The sequence below is a fragment of the Polypterus senegalus genome, chromosome 10 (assembly GCF_016835505.1).
Source record: "Polypterus senegalus isolate Bchr_013 chromosome 10, ASM1683550v1, whole genome shotgun sequence".
NCBI classification, from domain to species: Eukaryota; Metazoa; Chordata; class Cladistia; order Polypteriformes; family Polypteridae; genus Polypterus; species Polypterus senegalus.
In genome coordinates, this window is record NC_053163.1 from 165,305,363 (window position 1) to 165,325,971 (window position 20,609).

Consider the following 20,609-nt stretch of genomic DNA (forward strand, 5'->3'; position numbering starts at 1 on the left):
CAATTCACGATGAAATCTCCAGTTCTGGGCCAGTTCCTGTCTTGTGCCCTGTATTGTCATAATGGGCTTTGGCTTTCTGAGACCCTGAATTTGGACACATTGGCTCAGTAAATCGGTGGATGGAAATGTTGAGAGTCTTAGTCATTCTACAGAGACGCACAAGGACCACTGGTAGAGGGAGCATCAAAATCGATGCAATACAGTATTATTGAACACATTAAAACAAATAAATACACCAGACAATTTATAAAAGACACGAGCTTCACAGAAGTGACCAATCCTCACCACTATCTACAGCCTCCACCTCCCGATCCACTGCATCCTTGATCATAAGTGGACAGATAAAAAATTGAGCCCACCTGCCAGAAGCAAAAAGAGGAACAATTAGAAACAGTAAAGACAAATGGCACGTGTCTGATGCAGATCCCAGAGTTAAGGGCTTTTTACCCTCACAAATGCCCTCAAACCTACGTAATTCAAGTTTGGGTTATAGCTGGAGCACAGCTACTGTTAATCAAAAATGGAAGCCGAAATATTCACATCCTTACTGCAGACGGAGTTAATTACACCATACAAATCAAAGAGCAACTCAGCACAAGGCGTGAACACCAACGTTGAAGCAGATGTAAGTTCTAGAAAGCGTGACGACTGACTGGGTCAGACCCTGCCAACGCTGGTGGTCCATTTACCTGTCCAAGGCTTCCTTGAAGTATTTCCTCTGCACATCAAACTGAAAGATAGTCCTCTCACAGTCTGTGGAAGCGTTGTCACTGCCACCATGCTTCTTCAAGAAGGCGTCAAAGCCATTCTCTGCCGGGTACTTCTCACTACCCATGAATACCACTGGAAAGCAGAGAAAGGAGGAATAGACACTTTTTAGAATGGGACTTCAGATTCATTTCCCCCTTTTACAGATTTATCAGCTTTCACTGGCAGTTACTCCAACCCTAAAGTCTAGTGCCGTCTACTCTCGGACTTTCTGGAAAAGGATTTTTAGAGAATGAGCGTCACAGAGAAGCTTTTAGGGTGAACACCACTGCAAAGTGCTTCGCATGCACTTCAGAACACAAAGCACATCCCTCCAGTTAGTGCACCAGAAGGTCCAACAGCTCCTTCAAATGTTGCACGTCTACCTACACTGCCTGATCACTTAATAAACTAAAGGAACAATTAAAAATAAAAATCGCAGCCAGCTATGCAACGCACAAAGCTAGTTACACATTCAAGAGTGCAGACATGGACAGACGTCACAATGGGTACGGAGTAGTTTCTTACTATGCTCCAGGAAATGCGCCAATCCGGGCAAGTCATCGGGGTCACTGAAGCTTCCAACACCAATGCACAGGGCGGCTGCAGACTGAAAACAAGAAGGTATTAGAGAAGACCCCGCGTCCACCTAAAAAGTTCCCATCAATTCATACAGACTATTACACTTGTACAGTACAGTAGAGGCTCATGCCCTTCATTTGCACAAGGAGGCTGAACCAAACTCACGAGATCACAGCAGAGAAGGCATCTTAAAGACGTAGAATTGAATTTAGCTGAGCAAAAATTACAAACTGGATGCCAGTGTGAGCACAAGCCTGTTAGGTGAAATGCCAACGAGTACTTTTAAACAATGCAGCTTCCTCTTGGCTGTGTGCTACTGTATGAATATGAATTAACTCTTTTAGGGCTGATTTGTTTTTTTGTTTCTTTTCTCCCAGGGCTGAATATTTTTACAAAAATTAACTTTTTAAAAAAAGAACACAAAGCAATTGTTTAACATATCCAATCAACAACAAATATTTCCTTTTGACAAATGTCCAATGTTGTATGAGCCTGCATACTACTGCAGAGTAGTGGATCAGTGGTGCCTGTTGGGGTAGGAAACAGAAAAAAAAAAATGACGACCGTCGGATGAAGTGTTCCTTTAACTCTTTTAGGGCCCTTTTTTGGTTTCTTTTCTCCCAGGGCTGAATATTTTTTCCAAAAACTAACTTTTTCTTAAATCAACATCAACAAAATCGACAACAAATATTAACTTTTTTTATGTTGTACGAGCCTGCATACTCTGATTTCACAGACATGTTACACAGCAAAGTCCTGCCAAGTCTGATCTCGCTCTAAGCGGCCAATTTACATGCATGGCCGTGTTGCACTCCTCACAATACGTGTTGCACTGGCGTCTCCTGTTCAATTGTCCGTTGCTGCACTTTCTCACGTATATTGTTCGTGTGTACTGTCGTGAGACAAGTCACCCGTTTGACATCGTGCCATTGCCACCTGCATGAAAACCATATTGTCCCCTCTTTTCATCTTCAGGCCTGTGTCTCCTGTTCACCCTCACTGTGCCACAAGCTGCAATTCCCCTGCTCTGTAGCTCCATGAACAATTCTGGGCATGTATAAAAGTCGTCCATGTATGCAACATGACCCAAATGTTCATAGCCCTGAAGCAGCTCCAGCACAACCCGACTTGTCAAGGGACAGTTCTCTCTTTGACACAAATACTTTCCTGTATATGCGATTACTTTCAGGCCGAAACCAGCGTTTGCTTCTGCCAGTACAAAATCCTTTATGCCATACTTTGTGGGCTTGTCTGGCATATATTGGCAGAAAAAAAGACGTCCCAAGTGCGTTTTCTTTGGTATGCACTGTCGTTTTCTTTGTCATAAGTAGAGTAAATACATAATAATTTCATTGAATTAAAATACAGTAAAATGTTCTCCAATGCTCTCCAATGATGAATGATATTGATGATGATGTGCAGTACGATGCACAGGATTTAAAACTCCTCGGGTGGCACCTCCTCTTCAGGTGCTTCAGGAGGAGTCGTATCTTTGGACGGGTCGTCTCCCGTTGGGGTTTCGTGCTGGCTTTTCTTCTTAAGTTTCAGGAACATTGTGATGAGAAGTTGCTACATTGTCTCCTGTAGCGAACTGCTGGTACAATTTCCGTGCTTTCTCACGGCTGATGTTACCGTCCAAGGGGATGATGTTCTTCCTGCAGTCGGTGATCCACAATGCCAAGGCAGATTCCATCCTGACGATATTTTTATTCCTTCCGGTCGTTACCTTTTTGGCGCTATCACAGGAACTTACAGATACGGTACTCCAGATCGCTGCTTCCTTCTTCTTTATGTAGCGTGTGGTGCTTTCATTAATGCCATAGTGGCGCACTACTGCAGCATAACTTTTTAGTTCCCGGAGCAAATCCAGTAGTACAACCCTCCACTGGAGTGTTTTAAACTTCTTCTGGTGCTTAGGCTCTGTGCCAGAAGCCTTAGAAGGTGGGCTTGTCTGGCATATATTGGCAGAAAAAAAGGCGTCCCTTGTATTTGATCATAGATTCATGCACAGACAAATCACGGCCAGGCTGATCAAATGGTTTCTATGTTGGTCCCACAATGTTAAGCAGGGGCTGAACTTTATACGTGGGGTTATAGCCTGGCTCACCCCTTGGCATTTGCTTCTGGTTATCACAGAAGTGAATAAAACTTTGCAGCAGCAGGTACCTATCATCACATGGCATAACCTGTCCAAAGCCATCAGGGGGGACAAAGCATGTTTGGACCAATGCTCCCTGAAGTCATATCACCAGTCCAGTCCCATCTTTATTTGTGATGCCACAAAGCCCTTCATCTCGTCTCTTGTTGTGGGTTTCCACTTTGAAAAACGAGAATGTGGTGCAAGCGCAGGCCACAATTCAAAACAATTGCTCTGCATACCCGTTTGTCTCGTCTGACAGTAGCTGAAAAGCGGCATCAGGAGAGAGCAGCCTGAAGTAGTCCAGCGGCTGGTAATCTGTTGTGTCAAACAGCAAGCCATGCCATCTTGTGAAGTCCGGTAGCCAGTTTGGCTCCAACGGATCAATGTCTGGGTATTCCGCCCACACGAACATCGCCGTAGGTGTGTCGGCTGTGCAACTGATCAGCTGGGGTGGCATCGGCTGGTGTCCGATCAGCTGATGCCGGTTCCTTACTCTCTTGCTCAATGTCCTGATCACTGTCAACAAAATCAGATTCTGAAAAATCAGAGTCCGACTCAGCAATAATGCGCAAAACATTGTCTGCCGGGTATTTTCTTTTCTGCACTCGCTTCACTGCCTCATGAGATGTCGATGCCATCTTGCCTTTGTTTACATCTCGTAAGTCGCGCTCACGCAAGGATTAGATGGCGAGTCAATGACTCTAACATTCCTCCAAGCAGAGAGGGAATGTCTGCGACGTAACGGCGAGTTTTGTCGCTGTTAACAGCTGATTGTCGCCCTCTACCCCTGGATGTCGCCCCTTTTGTCGACATGCGCCCTCAACCCTCCTGTCAACAAAAGTCGACATCCGCCCTAAAAGAGTTAAAAGGCTGACAGTCAGCAGCCATGGGGAGGGTACTGAGCAACTAGTCTAATTGTCAACTCGCCTCAACCTCTGACCACTATCTGACGATTTATTAAAATACTCTGTACCTCCCAAAACGAACGGCCAGGAGCGGTAAACATTAACATTTCTGACAGACACTCTCTTTAGGCTGCCAGTCCTATTTGGGTAGACAGCCTCCCGACTCCTACTCGGGACTATCACCTGCTTTTCTGCACAGCCGCTCTTCTTCTTCGTGGCACTGGAGTCATCATCCAGATCTTCAAAATCGCTGTCTCGCTCCTCCTGCTCTTCCTCAGACTCCTCTTCGGTGCCCTCTCCAGAGTCTCCTTCACTATCTTCCTCTTCACTATCGCTACCTTCCTCCTCAGAGTCTCCATCATCCCCAGAGCTGGCTGGTTGGCCATCCAAGGTGCTCATATCTGAAATCAGCAGTGCTTTCAGACCATTGTCCAGCTCAATGTACCTGCGCAGAACAGAACAGAACAGAACAGAACAGAAGTCACAGTTAACACCCACAGACTTTCCGCAAATGACAGGTCAGCATACGGACACATTGTTAAATCTACGCGTTTTCTTTTGATTTTAAAGGAACTGAAAGAAGGTCAAAACACTGAAACAGTTTCAAACACAGTGAAAGTCTTAGTAATAGAAAGCGAACAACCACAAAACATCCCAAACACAACCACACTCCCCTGACCGTAGACACCACATGACTTAAACCAGACACCCTGCAGTGGAGCACCAAGTAGGGTTCAGGGCCAAAGGAAATCAAAGCTAAAGTTGCAATGCACCATGGGTCTGAAAAACTCAATGATTCTTCTCCCAAATCAAAGCCCCATTGTCCATTCTGACTGCTCAAACTCGGAGCAGGCTAAGATGGCAGCTCTTATTCTACTAGATAGTGAAATGTCGTCACTGTTTGTGTGTGTCAGGTCCCCCCGAAGCACACCGATTGGTTAGTAGGGCTTTGGGGACGTAATCGACAGAGGAAATGCCAGGCAAGAGAGACCGGGACACAAGAGGAGAACTAAAGACGTAGGAGGCACGCCGAGAGTCGCCTTCAAAGCAGAACGTATTCATGATGTTTTCACAGAGGGTAACCCGGTGGAGGCCCAACTACCATTGGAGGTGTTCAAAAAATAGCAGACAGGAAGCCGCCAAGGCAGCGCAAAAAAAAAAAAAAGAGTCTGAGAAGAAGGCTTTCTGGGAACGCACACTAAAGACGGAGAGCCAGGCGAGGGGAGTTCAGGCACACGAGGAGAGCCAAAAACGAGGACCACTGAAGGTCCACGTAGGGCAACATATCAAATATTTTTTTTTTTTTTAATTTATTCTATTTCTTGTGTAGTTAGTAACTCAAATATCACATTTAAAATATTACACACTTCAGCACAGAATAACAAATCAAATAATGAGCAGATGACTCCTATGTGCTTCTATTACAATATGTTGGCAAAAAGCGGCACTTCAGAGCAAAGTAAAACACATACCCAGAATCCTTGGATTTTTTTCTCATAAATGGATGTAATAAAACAATGTGAGGATTCTAATATGGAGTTTACACGAAGACGACTACTGGCTGTACATACAGTATGGGGTCCGCCATACCACACACTCCAGCCAGCCAAGTGGTCCTCTGAAACCCTTTGACAGCTCCTACGCTAACTGACCTGGATTAACCCACTCTCACCTCGGAGTGCTGCACCCTCAACCCAGCCTTCTGCTGATCCCAGCATAGGTGAGACATCCTCACCCACAACTACAGCAGCCCAGGTGAGCAGAGAGCGGAGGAGACTCTGTGCCAGCAAAGCAGCGGGTCCAGATGGAGTATCGCCACGACTGCTGAAGGCCTGTGCACTGGAACTGGGGAGTCCTCTACAGCACATCTTCAACCTGAGCCTGGAACAGGGGAGAGTCCTGAGGCTTTGGAAAACATCTTGTATCACCCCAGTCTCAAAGGTACCACGTCCTGGTGAGCTGAATGACTTCCGGCCTGTCACCCTGACGTCACATGTGATGAAGACCATGGAGCGGCTGCTGCTTCACCACCTGAGGCCTCAGGTCTGCCATACCCTCGACCCTCTGCAGTTCGCATACCAGGAGAAGGTGGGAGCCGAGGATGCCATCATCTATATGCTACACCGATCCCTCTCCACTTGGACAGAGACAGTGGTGCTGTTAGAATTATGTTTCTGGACTTCTCTAGCACCTTCAGCGCCATCCAACCTCTGCTCCTCAGGGACAAGCTGACAGAGATGGCAGTAGATTCACACCTGGTGCCATGGATCGTGGACTATCGTACAGACAGACCTCAGTATGTGCATCTTGGGAACTGCAGGTCAGACATTGTGGTCAGCAACACAGGAGCGCCGCAGGGGACTGGATTTTCTCCAGTCCTGTTCAACTAACATACATCAGACTTCTAATACGACTCGGAGTCCTACCACGTGTAAAAGTTCACTGACGACACTGCTATGGTGGGCTACATCAGGAGTAGGCAGGAGGAGGAGTACAGGAACCTAATCAAGGACTTTGTTAAATGGTGCGACTCAAACCACCAACACCTAAACACCAGTAAGACCAAGGAGCTGGTGGTGGATTTTAGGAGGCCCAGGACCCTCATGGACCCCGTGATCATCAGAGGTGACTGTGCAGAGGGTGCAGACCTATAAATACCTGGGAGTGCAGCTGGATGATAAACTGGACTGCCAATACTGATGCTCTGTGCTAGAGAGAGGACAGAGCTGACTATACTTCCTTAGAAAGCTGGCGTCCTTCAACATCTGCAATAAGATGCTGCAGATGTTCTACCAGACGGTTGTGGCGAGAGCTCTCTTCTACGCGGTGGTGTGCTGGGGAGGCAGCATAAAGAAGAGGGACAAACTGGTGAGGAAGGTAGGCACGGAGCTGGACAGTTTGACATCCGTGGCAGAGCGACGGGCACTGAGCGGACTCCTGTCAATCATGGAGGATCCACTGCATCCACTGAACAGGATCATCTCCAGACAGAGGAGCAGCTTCAGCGACAGACTGCTGTCACCATCCTGCTCACTGACAGACTGAGGAGACCCCACACTATGAGACTCGGGGGGGTAAATGTTAACATTATACAAAGTTATTGTCTGTTATACCTGCATTATCGTCACTCTATTGTTCTTTATCAGTATGCTGCTGCTGGAGTATGGGAATTTCCCCTTGGCATTAATAAAGTATCTATCTATCTATCTAAATGCTACCACATAAGTTACGTTTACCCTGACAGGGACCACCACCCAGTGCAGCCAAGCATGTGAATCTGCAGCCGCCTCGTTTGTAAAAGGCCAGCTGTGTAGACTGCATAATACGTGAGGGATCTGCGGAGACAGACCGTGAGGCAACTGGCAAGTTCAGACATAAGTGCACCACTCACTATATTACCCACTTCCTCTATTCAAGCTCATTGGCATTCTGAGTAATGCGGCCACCATTGGGGAGATGCACGTGTGACAATAAAAAAACAGGAGTGGATCCCAGTTACAAAGAGCCCTGCGATGGCCTGGCACCCCGTCCACAATGAGTACAACAGCATGCTAGTGGTGCTCCTTTCGCGTTTTTCACAAGGACGGTTACTTGCAAATAAATAGAACGGTTAACAGTATCTGGAAGGAGTTTGACCTGTGAATTAAACTGGCGAGTGGGCACCCATATGCTGCTCTGGGGGGCACACTTACAAGAATGCAGACATTGGTGCTGCTTCTGCACTTACAGGTTTGCACTCGAATGCATTTTTATTAAGGCCTGGCACGAAACATCAAGACCTTCTTACCCATCTGTAGAAACAGAACATTGAGGTTTGCATTGCATTTTAATAGAGAACGTTCTAAAATCCTGCATAAGTGGCTTGAATGGATTAATAACACAGCCTACACTCGCCCCCTCCAGCTAGTAACACCTGCCCAGCCAAGCGTGTGCCACGTCTATGAGAACTGGCACAGGACAGCAGCGTTCTGCCCGCCACAGCAAAATACCACGCAACTTCGGGATTGAGTTACTAGAAAAGTCGGAGCGAGCGGCTCGCTGTCAAAACACATGGCCGACTTCTACTTTCTCTTCAAAGAGTTGACTTGACAGTTAGGCGAGCGACTGCAGGCTCCACTGTCAAAAATGCGACTCCAGAGCCCATGTATTCAGATGATCAGCTTTGGAGGCCGACGTGAACCTGCTGACAGCACACTTGGCCTACAAAATGAACTTCACAAAATTTAAAGAAGAAATATGAACGCCTGCTCAGCACTTATAAGACACATCTGCAGATTTCAAAATAAAAAATGACAGCTAAAGCTGGGGTGTCAAAACTTTGATCCTGGATGGCCACAGTGGCTGAAGGTAGGGCTGGGCAATATATTGAATCTTCAATTCAATTTGAAATTGAATTTAAAAAAAAAAAAAATCAATAGGCAAAAGCCAATAATGCAATGTTCAGCACTTTAATTTCCGACACCTTCCTGCTCTTTCTAAGCTTGACGACGACGACTCTGCTCACGGATGCTGGAGTTGCTGAACAGAGCGAAGACGAGAAGGAGAAGCGTTTAGAACAGGCAGGGTTTGCGCTGCGGTTTGGTTTTCCCAGCATGACAGTTCAAGCAGTACAGCATCTAAAGATTGTCACAGGCGGCTGGGGGTGGCGCCCAGCCGGGACGCCCGAGGGGACTGGAGGAGGGCTGGTGCCTCCTCCCGACCACGAGGGGGCGCCCCCCCCCCAGTGCCTGAAGAACCCTGGAGCCCAGCACTTCCGCCAAACCAGGAAGTGCTGGGGTTGAAGAAGAATGGGGGCGCAGCTGGAGCCCATCCGGGGTGGTATAAAAGGGGCCGCCTCCCCGCATTCGAGAGCAGGAGTCGGGGGGAAGAGGACGGAGCTGGAGAGAGGAGTGATGGCGGCCAGAAGGAAGGCACCAGAGACTGCGAGGCACTGGGTTGTGCACCGACTTACTGTAAATAAACGTGAGTGTGTCCGTCTGTCTGTGTCCGGGTCCCGTTCTACAAGACAAAAACACATCACTGCATATGAAAGGGCCATCGTGGCACATGCAGCACACACAATGCGCTCTTCTCCATCCCCAGCAAAACCGGTCCTGCTAAGCAAAGTTCCACACCATGTTTGCCATTCTAATGCTTAGCATGCGAGCTGAAAAGCAGCAAAGGGGTTGGAGGTTTAAGAACCGCAGTGACCACCAAAACAAAAAGCAAATGATCCTAAATTGCCCGTTGTGTGTGACTGGGTGTTTACCCTGTGATGGGATGGCACCCTGCCCGCGGATTGTTCCTGCATTGCGCCCTAGGCTAGCTGGGATTGGCTCCAGCAGACCCTGACTGGCCGACTTTTGCTTACTTAACTTGCACCCAAAAAACCTGGTCAGTGATCACAGAACTGCACTAGCCAGTGATTCACAGTAATTTATGTCACATCAGGAGTGAATTGTCTGTGCAGAGTGTAAGAAACTGTCCCTTTGTGTCACACACTGTCCACTACTGAAACATGAAGAAGGAGGACACTTTCTTCAAAGTTTGTGCATCAGTCACGGGGTAAACTGCATTAATGGCCACCTCAATTCCAATTTCATGTATTTTTGTTTAGCAGAAGAATTGAACTTCCCAGTGACTGCGAGAAAACCAGTCCTGGATGGCTAAGTTATGGCGTTGTGAGGTAGGTATGTGTAGGCAGACAGACACTTTATTAATCCTAAGGGGAAACTCACAGAGTCCAGCAGCAGCATACTGGTAAACACAATATTAAATTAAAGAGTGATGACAATGAAGGTAAAACAGACAATAACTTTATAGAATGTTAACGTTTACCCCCCCGGTGGAACTGAAGAGTCGCCTAGTGTGGGGTCTCCTCAGTCTGTCAGCGAGCAGGACGGCGACTTTTATTCCTGCATACGCACCATACTGCGTGTCTAGCTGCTTTAAGAAAGAGCACTTTGCGGTTTTTAAACTTTGGTTATTGGTTTAAACTTAAAAATATACAGAAATAAGAAAAAGACGACTGTCTAATGGATTAGCGGATGTCTACAGGACATTTCTCATCATTTCCCTCTTTAGTCATATTAACCGCTTAGCGGATGTTCACAGGTGCCTTTAAATACGGTTTCTGATACGCCATTTCTTTGGGCTCCTTTGAAAATAAACGCAAACAAACAATTCGACTACAGGTTAGGTCCATTGTTAGACTTGTTTTGTAACTCGGTTTTAAGAATTCTTCTTTTTAAAACCGGTTTTTAACTTGAGCGGTCAAAAGCACCGTAAAGATATTGCATTTTCCTCCTCATCTCGTGTCGTTTACCTGCTCTGCTTTGTTGCCGATTTTAGACCACCAATACAAATAAAACTGAAGAATTGGATTTCTTTATATTTAGAAAACAGAATTAGAATGAAAAGATTAGATATACTGCAGTGACCTGCGCTCTATTCGGAGACCGAAAAGGCACATTCGTGCAAATGCATAGTTTGGAGCCATTACAAATGATACGAATCATGGAGATAATACACATGTACACGTATAATGCTCTGCGATTTGAGAGATAATTAAGAGTTTCGTATATAAAACGAGAGAGAGACCTCCACCTTCATTGACTGACAGACCCTCACGTAAACTGGACTTTGGTGAATAACCTGGTGAAGGCAGAAACCATACATACGCGGCCAAATAATCTTCTGGAATTCTTTCCAAACCCTACGACACCATTAAACTGCGCAAATAAAAGTTAATCGTCGTCATCATCAGCCACTGTGATCGGTTTCTTGTATTTTATAGATCATTTTCCGCTTTATTTATTTATTTATTTATTTATTTATTTGCAGGTTTCTGTTACTGGATTGCACACAGCAAACTCTTCTACTCAGCTGGGCGACTGAGCCCTGAAAAGGAGCATCCCGCCACGATGTGTGCCTCTTCCCTTAAACCGAGTGCTCCTGAAAGAACAACGACGACGACGACGCAGGTAATTTTACTTCATTAAGACATGCGTCAGGTTACTTGTTACTTTACAAAGTAATCGGACTAAGCAACGCACGCCACTTTTACTGCTTTACCCTACAGCTCTTGACATTGGGGTTGCAGAGTTGCTCAGCTCATCAACAAAAGTTCAACTACTTCTGAAATACTGAGACAGATTATTTCTGCCAGGAGAAGGAATTCTGTAAAAATCACCTGAGCATTTGTGCCTGGAGATATTATTTTGCGGCTGCATTGCTCCAGAAAGCATGTGTGAAGCAAATACATGCGCAGTACGCAATACGACCGAGTGCAATGGACATGCGCAGACTACAAAATCCTGAACGGTCACCTGGTTAAGGGTTTACAAGTCCACATACCCAGATTATTCACAGAGAAATCTAGCCGTTAGGCCGGGGTTATACTTCACGTGACGCGACGCATGCTGCAGCGGACGCTCCTGCTACACAAGCATCGGATTGTTCATACTTGCGCGCGTTCTTTACGTAAATCTGGAGGAATCCACCAGGTGGCAGTGCAAGATATTATCACGGCGAGAACAGGCTCGGCTTCTCTGTGTGGTGAATTGCCTAGAACACCCATTACATTCCGACGACACCTTACCGCAAAATCTCTGAAAATGAGGCTTACTGATTAAATCCATCAATCCAGGGATGTGTCCATTCCAGCAAGCATTGGGCACGAGACAGAAACAATCCCTGGACGAGGCCTCAGCTCATCACAAGGCGACTACAAGCACACACAAACACTAGCGTCATTATAGCGGCACCAAATCCGCAGATCTTTGGAAGGAGACTGGAGCACAGTGTGGAATCCAAGCAGGGAATACCAGCGACGCGACTCCCCGCGAGACAGCAGTGCTACCCGCTCCGCCACCGTGTCACCCCCAAGTGTGGAATTATTAACAGTATTCATTATTTAAACTAAATGAATGATTTATCTGTAACATGTAACATACACACTTTAATGCATTTCACTATCAAAGTGATATCAAGTATAAATCTAAAGATTCTAAATGTGCAGAGAGTTGGAATATCAGACGTGTCATGTGCTCGGTGTGGTGATCTGTTGCTGCTTGCCGTACTGGGATGACGTTTACGATGGTCTGCTTTAATGATAAAGTAAACTACGAGGTTAAAGTGAACATTTTGAGATTATAGTAAAGCCGAAATTTCCACTTTAAAAATCACAAAATACACGTTTTCACCAATTCCTGAATTTTGTTTTCCCCTCAGTGGCTCAAATAAAGCGCCGCGCATTATGTTGCTGTTGTGAAGTTGCAAAATGAAAAAAAAAAAAAAGACGGCACAGAAGACGGTATGCGAGACTTTTAAAATGTATCGTGTCATTCCGATCGAGAATCTGTGGCGCTTGACTATAAAAGCACCACAAATACATCTGGATGTCGGCATTGTACTTCACCACATTGAACCGCTCATCAAACGTTGAAGCACACACACCGATCTCGTAGGATCTGCAAAGCTTTCTGTCACACATAGAGACTCGGACGTCAAATTCCAACTTTTATCATGCTACGCCCTCCGGCTTTTTCCTGGTACTGCAACTCACACACGCGTCACGTTAATTTTTGAGGACCTGCTCTGAGGAAGCGTCAAATGAACACCGAGAACGCGTGGCAGCCATGATGCGTTCTGAGCGTAAAGTATATACGAGGCCTTAATCAAGTTTCTCGGAGGCCAATAACCCGGTTTCTCTAATCAGAATAAGGGTTTACATGGCATTTTAGAAATCAGGTTTGGGATGTCAAAGTGCAAGTAAACACGGTAACTGATGCCACGGAGGAAAGCAAGGTTTTAAACAAAACACACACACAAGGGGGAAAAAATCAAAATCAAAAATAAGCAAATGAGACATACCATAAAAAAGGGGTGGAAAAAGAATTACTGTTTAAGAATCTTCTTTGTGGCACAGCTATTTATTAAATTGTTACAATTTGATGGGGAAACAAACCGTTTCCATTGCTAATTTATTAGGAAAGACAAAACTCTTTTCAAATTCATTTAATATTATTGTGAGAAAACATAGCAGGTTTATGGTATATAATGGTGCTGATCTTGACACTAAAGGGGCTTTGAGAACTGACAGATTTGATATTGTAGTCTTGTTCAAAATCAAAATAATAATTTAAGTTCATATCTCCCAGCCGTAGCTGCTGCTTTTCATTCCAAACTGCAATGCTTTAAAGTGTTACTGACAAGGGTGCATGGAAAGAATAATCACAAGCAGCAGGCTGTTTACAGAATATTAATATTTCGCATATTCATCAGACCACTAGGACAGAATTTTTTCACTTAAGAAACATAAGTAAAGTTAGACCTCTTATATCTTTGAAAGATGCGGAGAAATTAATTCACGCTTTTGTTTTCAGTCGACTAGATTACTGTAACGCACTCCTCTCAGGACCACCCAGAAAAGACATAAATCACTTGCAACGAGTGCAGAATGCAGCTGCTAGAATCCTAACTGGGAAAAGAAAATCCGAACACATTTCTCCAGTTTTGATGTCACTACACTGGTCACCTGTGTCTTTCAGAATTGACTTTAAAATTCTGCTTTTGGTTTATAAAGCCTTAAATAATCTGCTCCATCTTATATATCGGAGTGTCTGACATCTTATATTCCAAATCGTAACCTCAGATCTTCAAATGAGGGTCTGATTAGAATTCCAAGAACAAAACTTAAAAGAAGTGGTGAGGCGGGCGGCCTTCTGCTGTTATGCACCTAAAATCTGGAATAGCCTGTCAATAGAAATTCACCAGGCTGATACAGTAGAGCACTTTAAAACACGGCTGAAAACACATTACTTTAACATGGCCTTCTCATAACTTAATCCGATACTCTGTATGTTCAATTCATTATCAGAACTATTCATGGTGGCTCTAAAATCCGTACTGACCCCTGCTCTCTCTTCTGTTTTTTTTTCCCGGTTTTCTGTGGCGATGATCTGCGCCATCACCTCCACCTACTCAAAGCTTCATGAGGCTCCAACAATGATGGATGGATTAAAAGGCAGAAGTCTACGTGACCATCATCATCATCATCAAGTCCTTCCGTGAGAACCCTAAACCCAAAGAGGACTGTTTCATTTATGTGAGGTAGATTGTCCAGAGGGGACTGGGTGGTCTCATGGTCTGAAATCCCTACAGATTTTATTTTTTTCCTCCAGCCGTCTGGAGTTTTTTTTTTCTGTCCCCCCCCTGGCCATTGGACCTTACTCTTATTTGATGTTAATTAAATGTTAATTTATTTTGTTTTCTTACTGTGTCTTTTATTTTTCTATTCTTTATAATGTAAAGCACTTTGAGCTGTTTGTATGAAAAGGTGCTCTAGAAATAAATGTTGTTGTTGTACAGAAGCTCCAAATTTCTTAAAAGCTTCTGTAAAAAGTAAAAGAAGTTCCCCCTGAGGCCAAATAAGATTCTGTCTGTCTGTCTGTCTGTCTACAGGGTATCAAGGGTATCAAAACAGTTCATACCAGGTGACCAATAACATCACGCTACCAGCAATACATGTGTCATAGCCCTAATGTAGGTGACACCGTGAAAACTTAATGCTGTGTGAACAGAAAAAGGCAAAATGTGAACTTTAAAAACAAGCCAATGACAGTGACAGGTGTGAAGCCACACAATCTGAAGCAGCAGGCCAGTAACAAAGTAGCAGTGGGTGGCTAAATCCGAGGAGGGTAGACAAGCGTGGCACAAACCAGACAGCATTTCAGGAGAAAAACCAAATGTGAACTGTGAAGCAACGCTGGTGGAAGTGTTCTGATCTGGGGTTGCTTATAGTTAGCACCTTATAGTTGGGGTCAACTATGACTTCTACAGGGTGGTCCAGATCTAATTATGCAGATGCAAAACGTCTGGATGACTTTGATTTATGCGGGGACGACTCCAGTTCGGTTCGAAGACGATTCGTCATGTAGTCCGTTTGCACGCTTCTCGATGGTCCAGGATTTTTTGGGTGATTTTTCTATGTAATAAACTTAAGTTATAGCGTAATGAAAATGGCATATTTAAAATTTGGACCACCCTATACATCAGATCAAAGTGTGCTTGAGGAGAATGTGAAGCCGTCTCTCCAAAAGTTGAAGTTGAACTGGAAACAGACCTTTCAACACAGTAAGGATCAGAAGCACACTACTAGATCCACAAAGAAGAAATGGAGAGTTAGGGACTTTTCTAGTCGAAACCCTGACTTGAACTCCAATGAAACACGTGCAAGAAAACCAGAAAGAGCAAAAACGTAATTGAGTTGATGTCAGAGGCTGCACAAGGCCTACAAGAAGTAATTTTGGCTGTAGGGGGCAATACCAGCTTCTGAGGCAAAACATGGGCTTATTACTAAAAAAAAAAACCCAGATTGCTACATCTATTGAGATTTTTGTTAAAGAAATGACTGAAAAAGCGGTTTTATTGCAAACATGTCACCTTTATCTGTTGTCTAAATTTGAACATTAGACAAATTTAGACAAGAACACGCCATGCAGCCCAACGAAGCTTGACAGTCTTATCCATTTAGCTGCTCCAAAATATCATCGAGTCCATTTTTGAAGATTCCTAAAGTCCTAATGTCTACCACACCACCTGATTCTGTATGTGAAGAAAAAACTTGACACATTTTGTGTGAAACGGGTTTCCAACTGTGTCCCAGCGATTCACGGGACTAAATCCTTCCATAATTTAAAAGACTTTAATCATGTCACTTACCAATCTCATTTTGTTTAAACAGAAAAGGCTCAGTTCTTTTAAATGTTCCTCAAAGCTCATCCCCTACAGTCCTGCAATCTGCCTAGTCGTTCTTCTCTGAATTTTCTCTAGCGCACACAGTACTCTAGTACTGTCGGTTTGCATGAAGATCTACGGTTTGTGCATTAATTTGTTAGGTAGATTGCCCAGAGGGGACTGGGTGGTCTCGTGGTCTGGAACCCCTGCAGATTTTATTTTTTTCTCCAGCCTTTGGAGTTTTTTTGTTGTTTTTTCTGTCCACCCTGGCCATCGGACCTTACTTCTTCTATGTTAATTAATGTTGACTTATGTTTATTTTTTATTGTGTCTTCTATTTTTCTATTCATTTTGTAAAGCACTTTGAGCTACATTTTTTTGTATAATTATGTGCTATATAAATAAATGTTGATTGATTGATTGATTAATGTCTATGGGGTGCACTTACCTTTTACCCCATTACTGTATTAAGTAAGCCAAATACAAATCAGTGTATCTTACTTCAACTTACATTAAAATTTCTACTTTGTAGCACCTCTTAATAATAGGCATCCAGTTACAGATTTTAGACCTAAAAATCAGGATGCTAAAAATAAAACTGAACAATTAAACATACAATACTGCTAGGAGAATAACAACATTCCAAAACCTGCTTAAACTAATTCAAAGTCACAGCAACACCAGTTAGAAGGGTGGAGTTGGCCCCGACCACTGCACCAGTCCAGCGGGCACATGGGTGATTTTGGAATTCCAAGCGACCTCAAAGCCTACACGTTTTTGGCGATTTGCAGGAATGCCCGAGACTCACGCACGCTTACACAAAGTGTACGTGCTAACTCAATGTGGAGGCCGGATGCTAGAGCAGCAGTGTCAACCACTGCGCCACCGTGCCGTCAAGGCTGGGACGTTCAGTGCCTCCAAGTTGCACCTCCCTTCAAACAAGAAAGCTCACACCCCGGATTTAGCTGCGTTAAACTCACCCCTCGTCACAGCTCACCTGTACTGCTTAGGATCGCTCGGCGACTTGACGATCTCCGCGTCTCCGGCCCCAGGACCGCCGGCTGCTCCCATGTCACTTCCTTCTGCTGCTGGGCGTCCTGCTTCGTCTAATGGATCAGGGGTGGACGGTCGTACACACACCCCGCAGGGATTCCTAGCCTTTCCCGACCCTGGCATCATCAGACCTCTGCGTGAGTAGACGGCAGTGTCCGGGCTGGAGCGTCCAAAGCGGAAGACTCCACTGACAGCAAAACGTAAGGCGTGGCGGCCGAAGCTGGACACTGACGTCAGCCCCGTCCGGTCTGCACATACGAGAGAAACAAATCGGCGTGCAAATGGGCGCACAACGCCGGTTACACCTGGCGAGAAAATCGTAGAGGCGTGGATATCCCTGCACCAGCAACACCACTTTCAAGGCCTGTTGTTTAACGCATAACGTTTCTTACTACTGCCATACTACTGCATCGAAGCGCAGTCCAGGCTCACGTCCTTCTCCAGATACTCAAAACGAATTAAAAGATGTGAGAAATGTGGAAAACAACGACGCCAAGCTCTAGCTCTCTTCTAGCGCCCAGGCCGGCGCGCGCAGACCACCCTACCCAAACTGACAAGTGTGCCCGCCTTAACCCTGGAAACTCGGTCGCTTATTGGGTGGAAAAATAACTTCCGCTTTACCCATTGGTTGAGTTACCGTTACCCTATGATGACCCGAAGCAGATGTCCTAGATTGGTTGTTAAGCAAGTGCTGCGACCACGTGCGGGAAGAGGACGGGGCTTGAGCCAGCTACCCAACAGCCTGTCAGGAAAAGAAGGGTGGCATTCTGCGATGAATTGTGCTGGCTGGTGCCAACTTGATCGGCCCCTTGAACGGAGCGGAGCTACAAGAGTGTGTATATGTGTATGTATGTATATATATATATCCACCCATCCATTATCATTATCCGATCCCAGCCAACAGGGCGCAAGGCAGGAAACAAACCCCGGGCAGTGCGCCAGCCCACCGCAGTATATATATATATATATATATATATATATATATATATATATATATATATATATATATATGTGTGTGTGTGTGTGCAAGGGCCACTGAGTAGAGGCAGGGAGTAGGGACTTCTGCACAAAAGCAGATCGGGAAAGTCGCGTGCTAGAATGTATTTGAGGTAACGGGTTTATTTTTAGATTTAGGCATACTGCAGTGCGCATCTGAGAACCGGCACATACCATCTAGAGTATGATAACCAGGTAATGATTCACGGAAACAATTTGTCCGTCGGTTTTTTGAAACCCCTTTTTACCGTTTTGGGTAAGCTGGAGTCTCTAGGCTGCACTGGACGACGTGCACGAATGAGTCCTTTAGGGGATGCTAGTCCACAGCAAGGCACAGCAGGTGTTGTGGGGTTATATTAGATTACACCATTTAACTCTGTAGTAAGATTTGTTCAAAGTTTCGTTTGTCCATCGTAACTCTGAAGTAAGTTAGTTGTCTTGTGCCCAAGAAATGTACCAGTTAATCGCTGGCCACAACTTGGGATGTGACAGAAAGCCTGAATAATACCCACCCCGACATGGAATGTGCAAATTCAATACAAACAGGAACTGGAATTGGAATCAAAGTCAAGTTCTTGGATATGTAAGGTAGTAGCGCTAATCACCACTCCACCTCGTTATAGAAGGCAGGACAGACACTTGAGCAAACTCCAATAATTCATAACTCAGGTTAAAGAGCAGCCTGAATGTGCAGTATGGGCCATCACTTTGTAATAACTGATTCGATGGCAACCATGCCCACTTTCTTTGGGAGGCACAAGCAATGTTGGCAAGTGACCATTTTAACCTGGGTATAGTCATGGGACATAGATATCAACAGAGCCTCCACGTTAGGTGTCCCGTTCATAATATTAGACCTAGCATCTGTGAGATACTTTTGTGATTTTAAAGCAGGCATGTTCTAATGGCCCGTGACCCTGTAGTTAGGATATAGCGGGTTGGATAATGGATGGATGGATGTTCTAATGGTTGGTGACCACTTCATTCATAACAGTGAGTGATAAAAAAGTGAACTGGCCCCTTAAGACAAATAAAGGTATTATCTATCATATAGTGCCTCTCATATCTGTCGACCTACCTACCAACAGTGGAGTCATAAAGCACATAAGCACAGCACTTCGCTTTATCCACTTTATTGTGTTGTAAATATAATTTGAAATGGATAAATTTGCCATTTTTGCCCATCAATCCACACTCGATAACCCATAAATGACAAAGTGAAAATATGTTTGTAGAAAGGTTTGCAAATTTATTAAAAATCAAAAGCTGAAATCTCTCATTCCTAGCAGCATTCAGACCTTTAACTTGGTACTTGGTAGAAGCCCCTTTGGCAGCAATTTCAGCTTTAAGTTGTCTTAGTTAAGTCTCTATTAGCTTTGCACACCTACATTTGAGGTGTTTATCCCATTCTTCCTAGTAGATCCTCTTAATCTCCCTTAGAAGGGATGGGAAGTGACTGAGAGCTGCCATCTTCAGGTTTCTCAACAGATGTTCTATGGGTTTCAAGTCGGGGCTTTGGATGTTCTGAGTCTTTTTCTGAAGCCAGGTTGTCTTGGTTGTATGCTTCAGGTCATTAAACTATCACCCCAGTCTGTATTTATTTGCATTCATCCTTCCCTAATTCTGTCCAGTCTCCCTGTCCCTTGTGCTGCCATCATGCTTCAACATAGGGATGGTATTAGGTAGGTGATGAACAGTGCCTGGTCTTCACCAGAAATAGTGCTTGGAGTTCTGCCCAAAATGATCCATTTTTGTCTCATCAGAATTGATAATCTTCTTCTTCATGCTCTCAGAGTCCTTAAAATGCAATTTACTTAAGAGTGGCTTTCGTCTACCAGAAACACCTGACTGATGGAGTTCTGCCAAGATGGTCATCCATCAGACAGGTTCACCCATCTCAGCATGACTCCATTGGGTTCTTGGTCACTTCCAAGACAAAGACCCATGTTACCTAGTTACTCAGCATGGCCAGACATCCAACCTTAGGAAGAGTCCTTGTGGTTCCAAACTTCTTCCATTTTACAATTTGTGAGGTCAGTGTGCTCTTGGGAACACTCAAACCTTTACAAATGCAGGTTTTATCCCCTTGCCCTGCTCTGTGCCTCACCATAATTTGATCATAGAGGTCTACAGAGAGTCCCTTGGACTTCATGGCTTGGTGTATGTCCTGACATGCTGTGTGACTTGTGGAACCTTCTATCCACGTGTACAGGAGTGCCTTTCTAAACAATGTCCAGTCAATTCAATGTCTCAGAGGTGGATTCCAAGCAAGCTCTGGACACATCTCAAGGAGAATTAAAGCAAACAGGAGGCACCTGAGCTTAATCTGGAGTGCCACAGCAAAGGGTCTGAATACGTCTAGGAATACGAGAGTCCAGTTTCTAATTTTTAAATAAATTTACAGTCCTTTCTGAAGACACATCTTCACTTTGTAATGATAGGTTATTGAGTGTAGACTGATGGACAAA

General features: G+C 44.7%; 1 protein-coding gene across 1 annotated transcript in view; it reads right to left on the reverse strand.

Moving 5' to 3' along the window:
* The window catches only part of nrd1a (nardilysin a (N-arginine dibasic convertase)), a 34,026-nt gene extending 16,525 nt beyond the window's left edge, over positions 1 to 17,501 (reverse strand). Inside the window, exons 1-5 of the mRNA XM_039767276.1 lie at positions 17,090 to 17,501; positions 4,558 to 4,819; positions 1,276 to 1,357; positions 690 to 843; positions 286 to 359 (exon numbers count right to left, since the gene is read on the reverse strand). Coding sequence (XP_039623210.1) covers positions 286 to 359; positions 690 to 843; positions 1,276 to 1,357; positions 4,558 to 4,819; positions 17,090 to 17,271 — 754 coding nt within the window. The 5' untranslated portion in view covers positions 17,272 to 17,501. The remainder of the gene's footprint in view (positions 1 to 285; positions 360 to 689; positions 844 to 1,275; positions 1,358 to 4,557; positions 4,820 to 17,089) is intronic.
* Between the last annotated feature and the right edge of the window lie 3,108 nt (positions 17,502 to 20,609).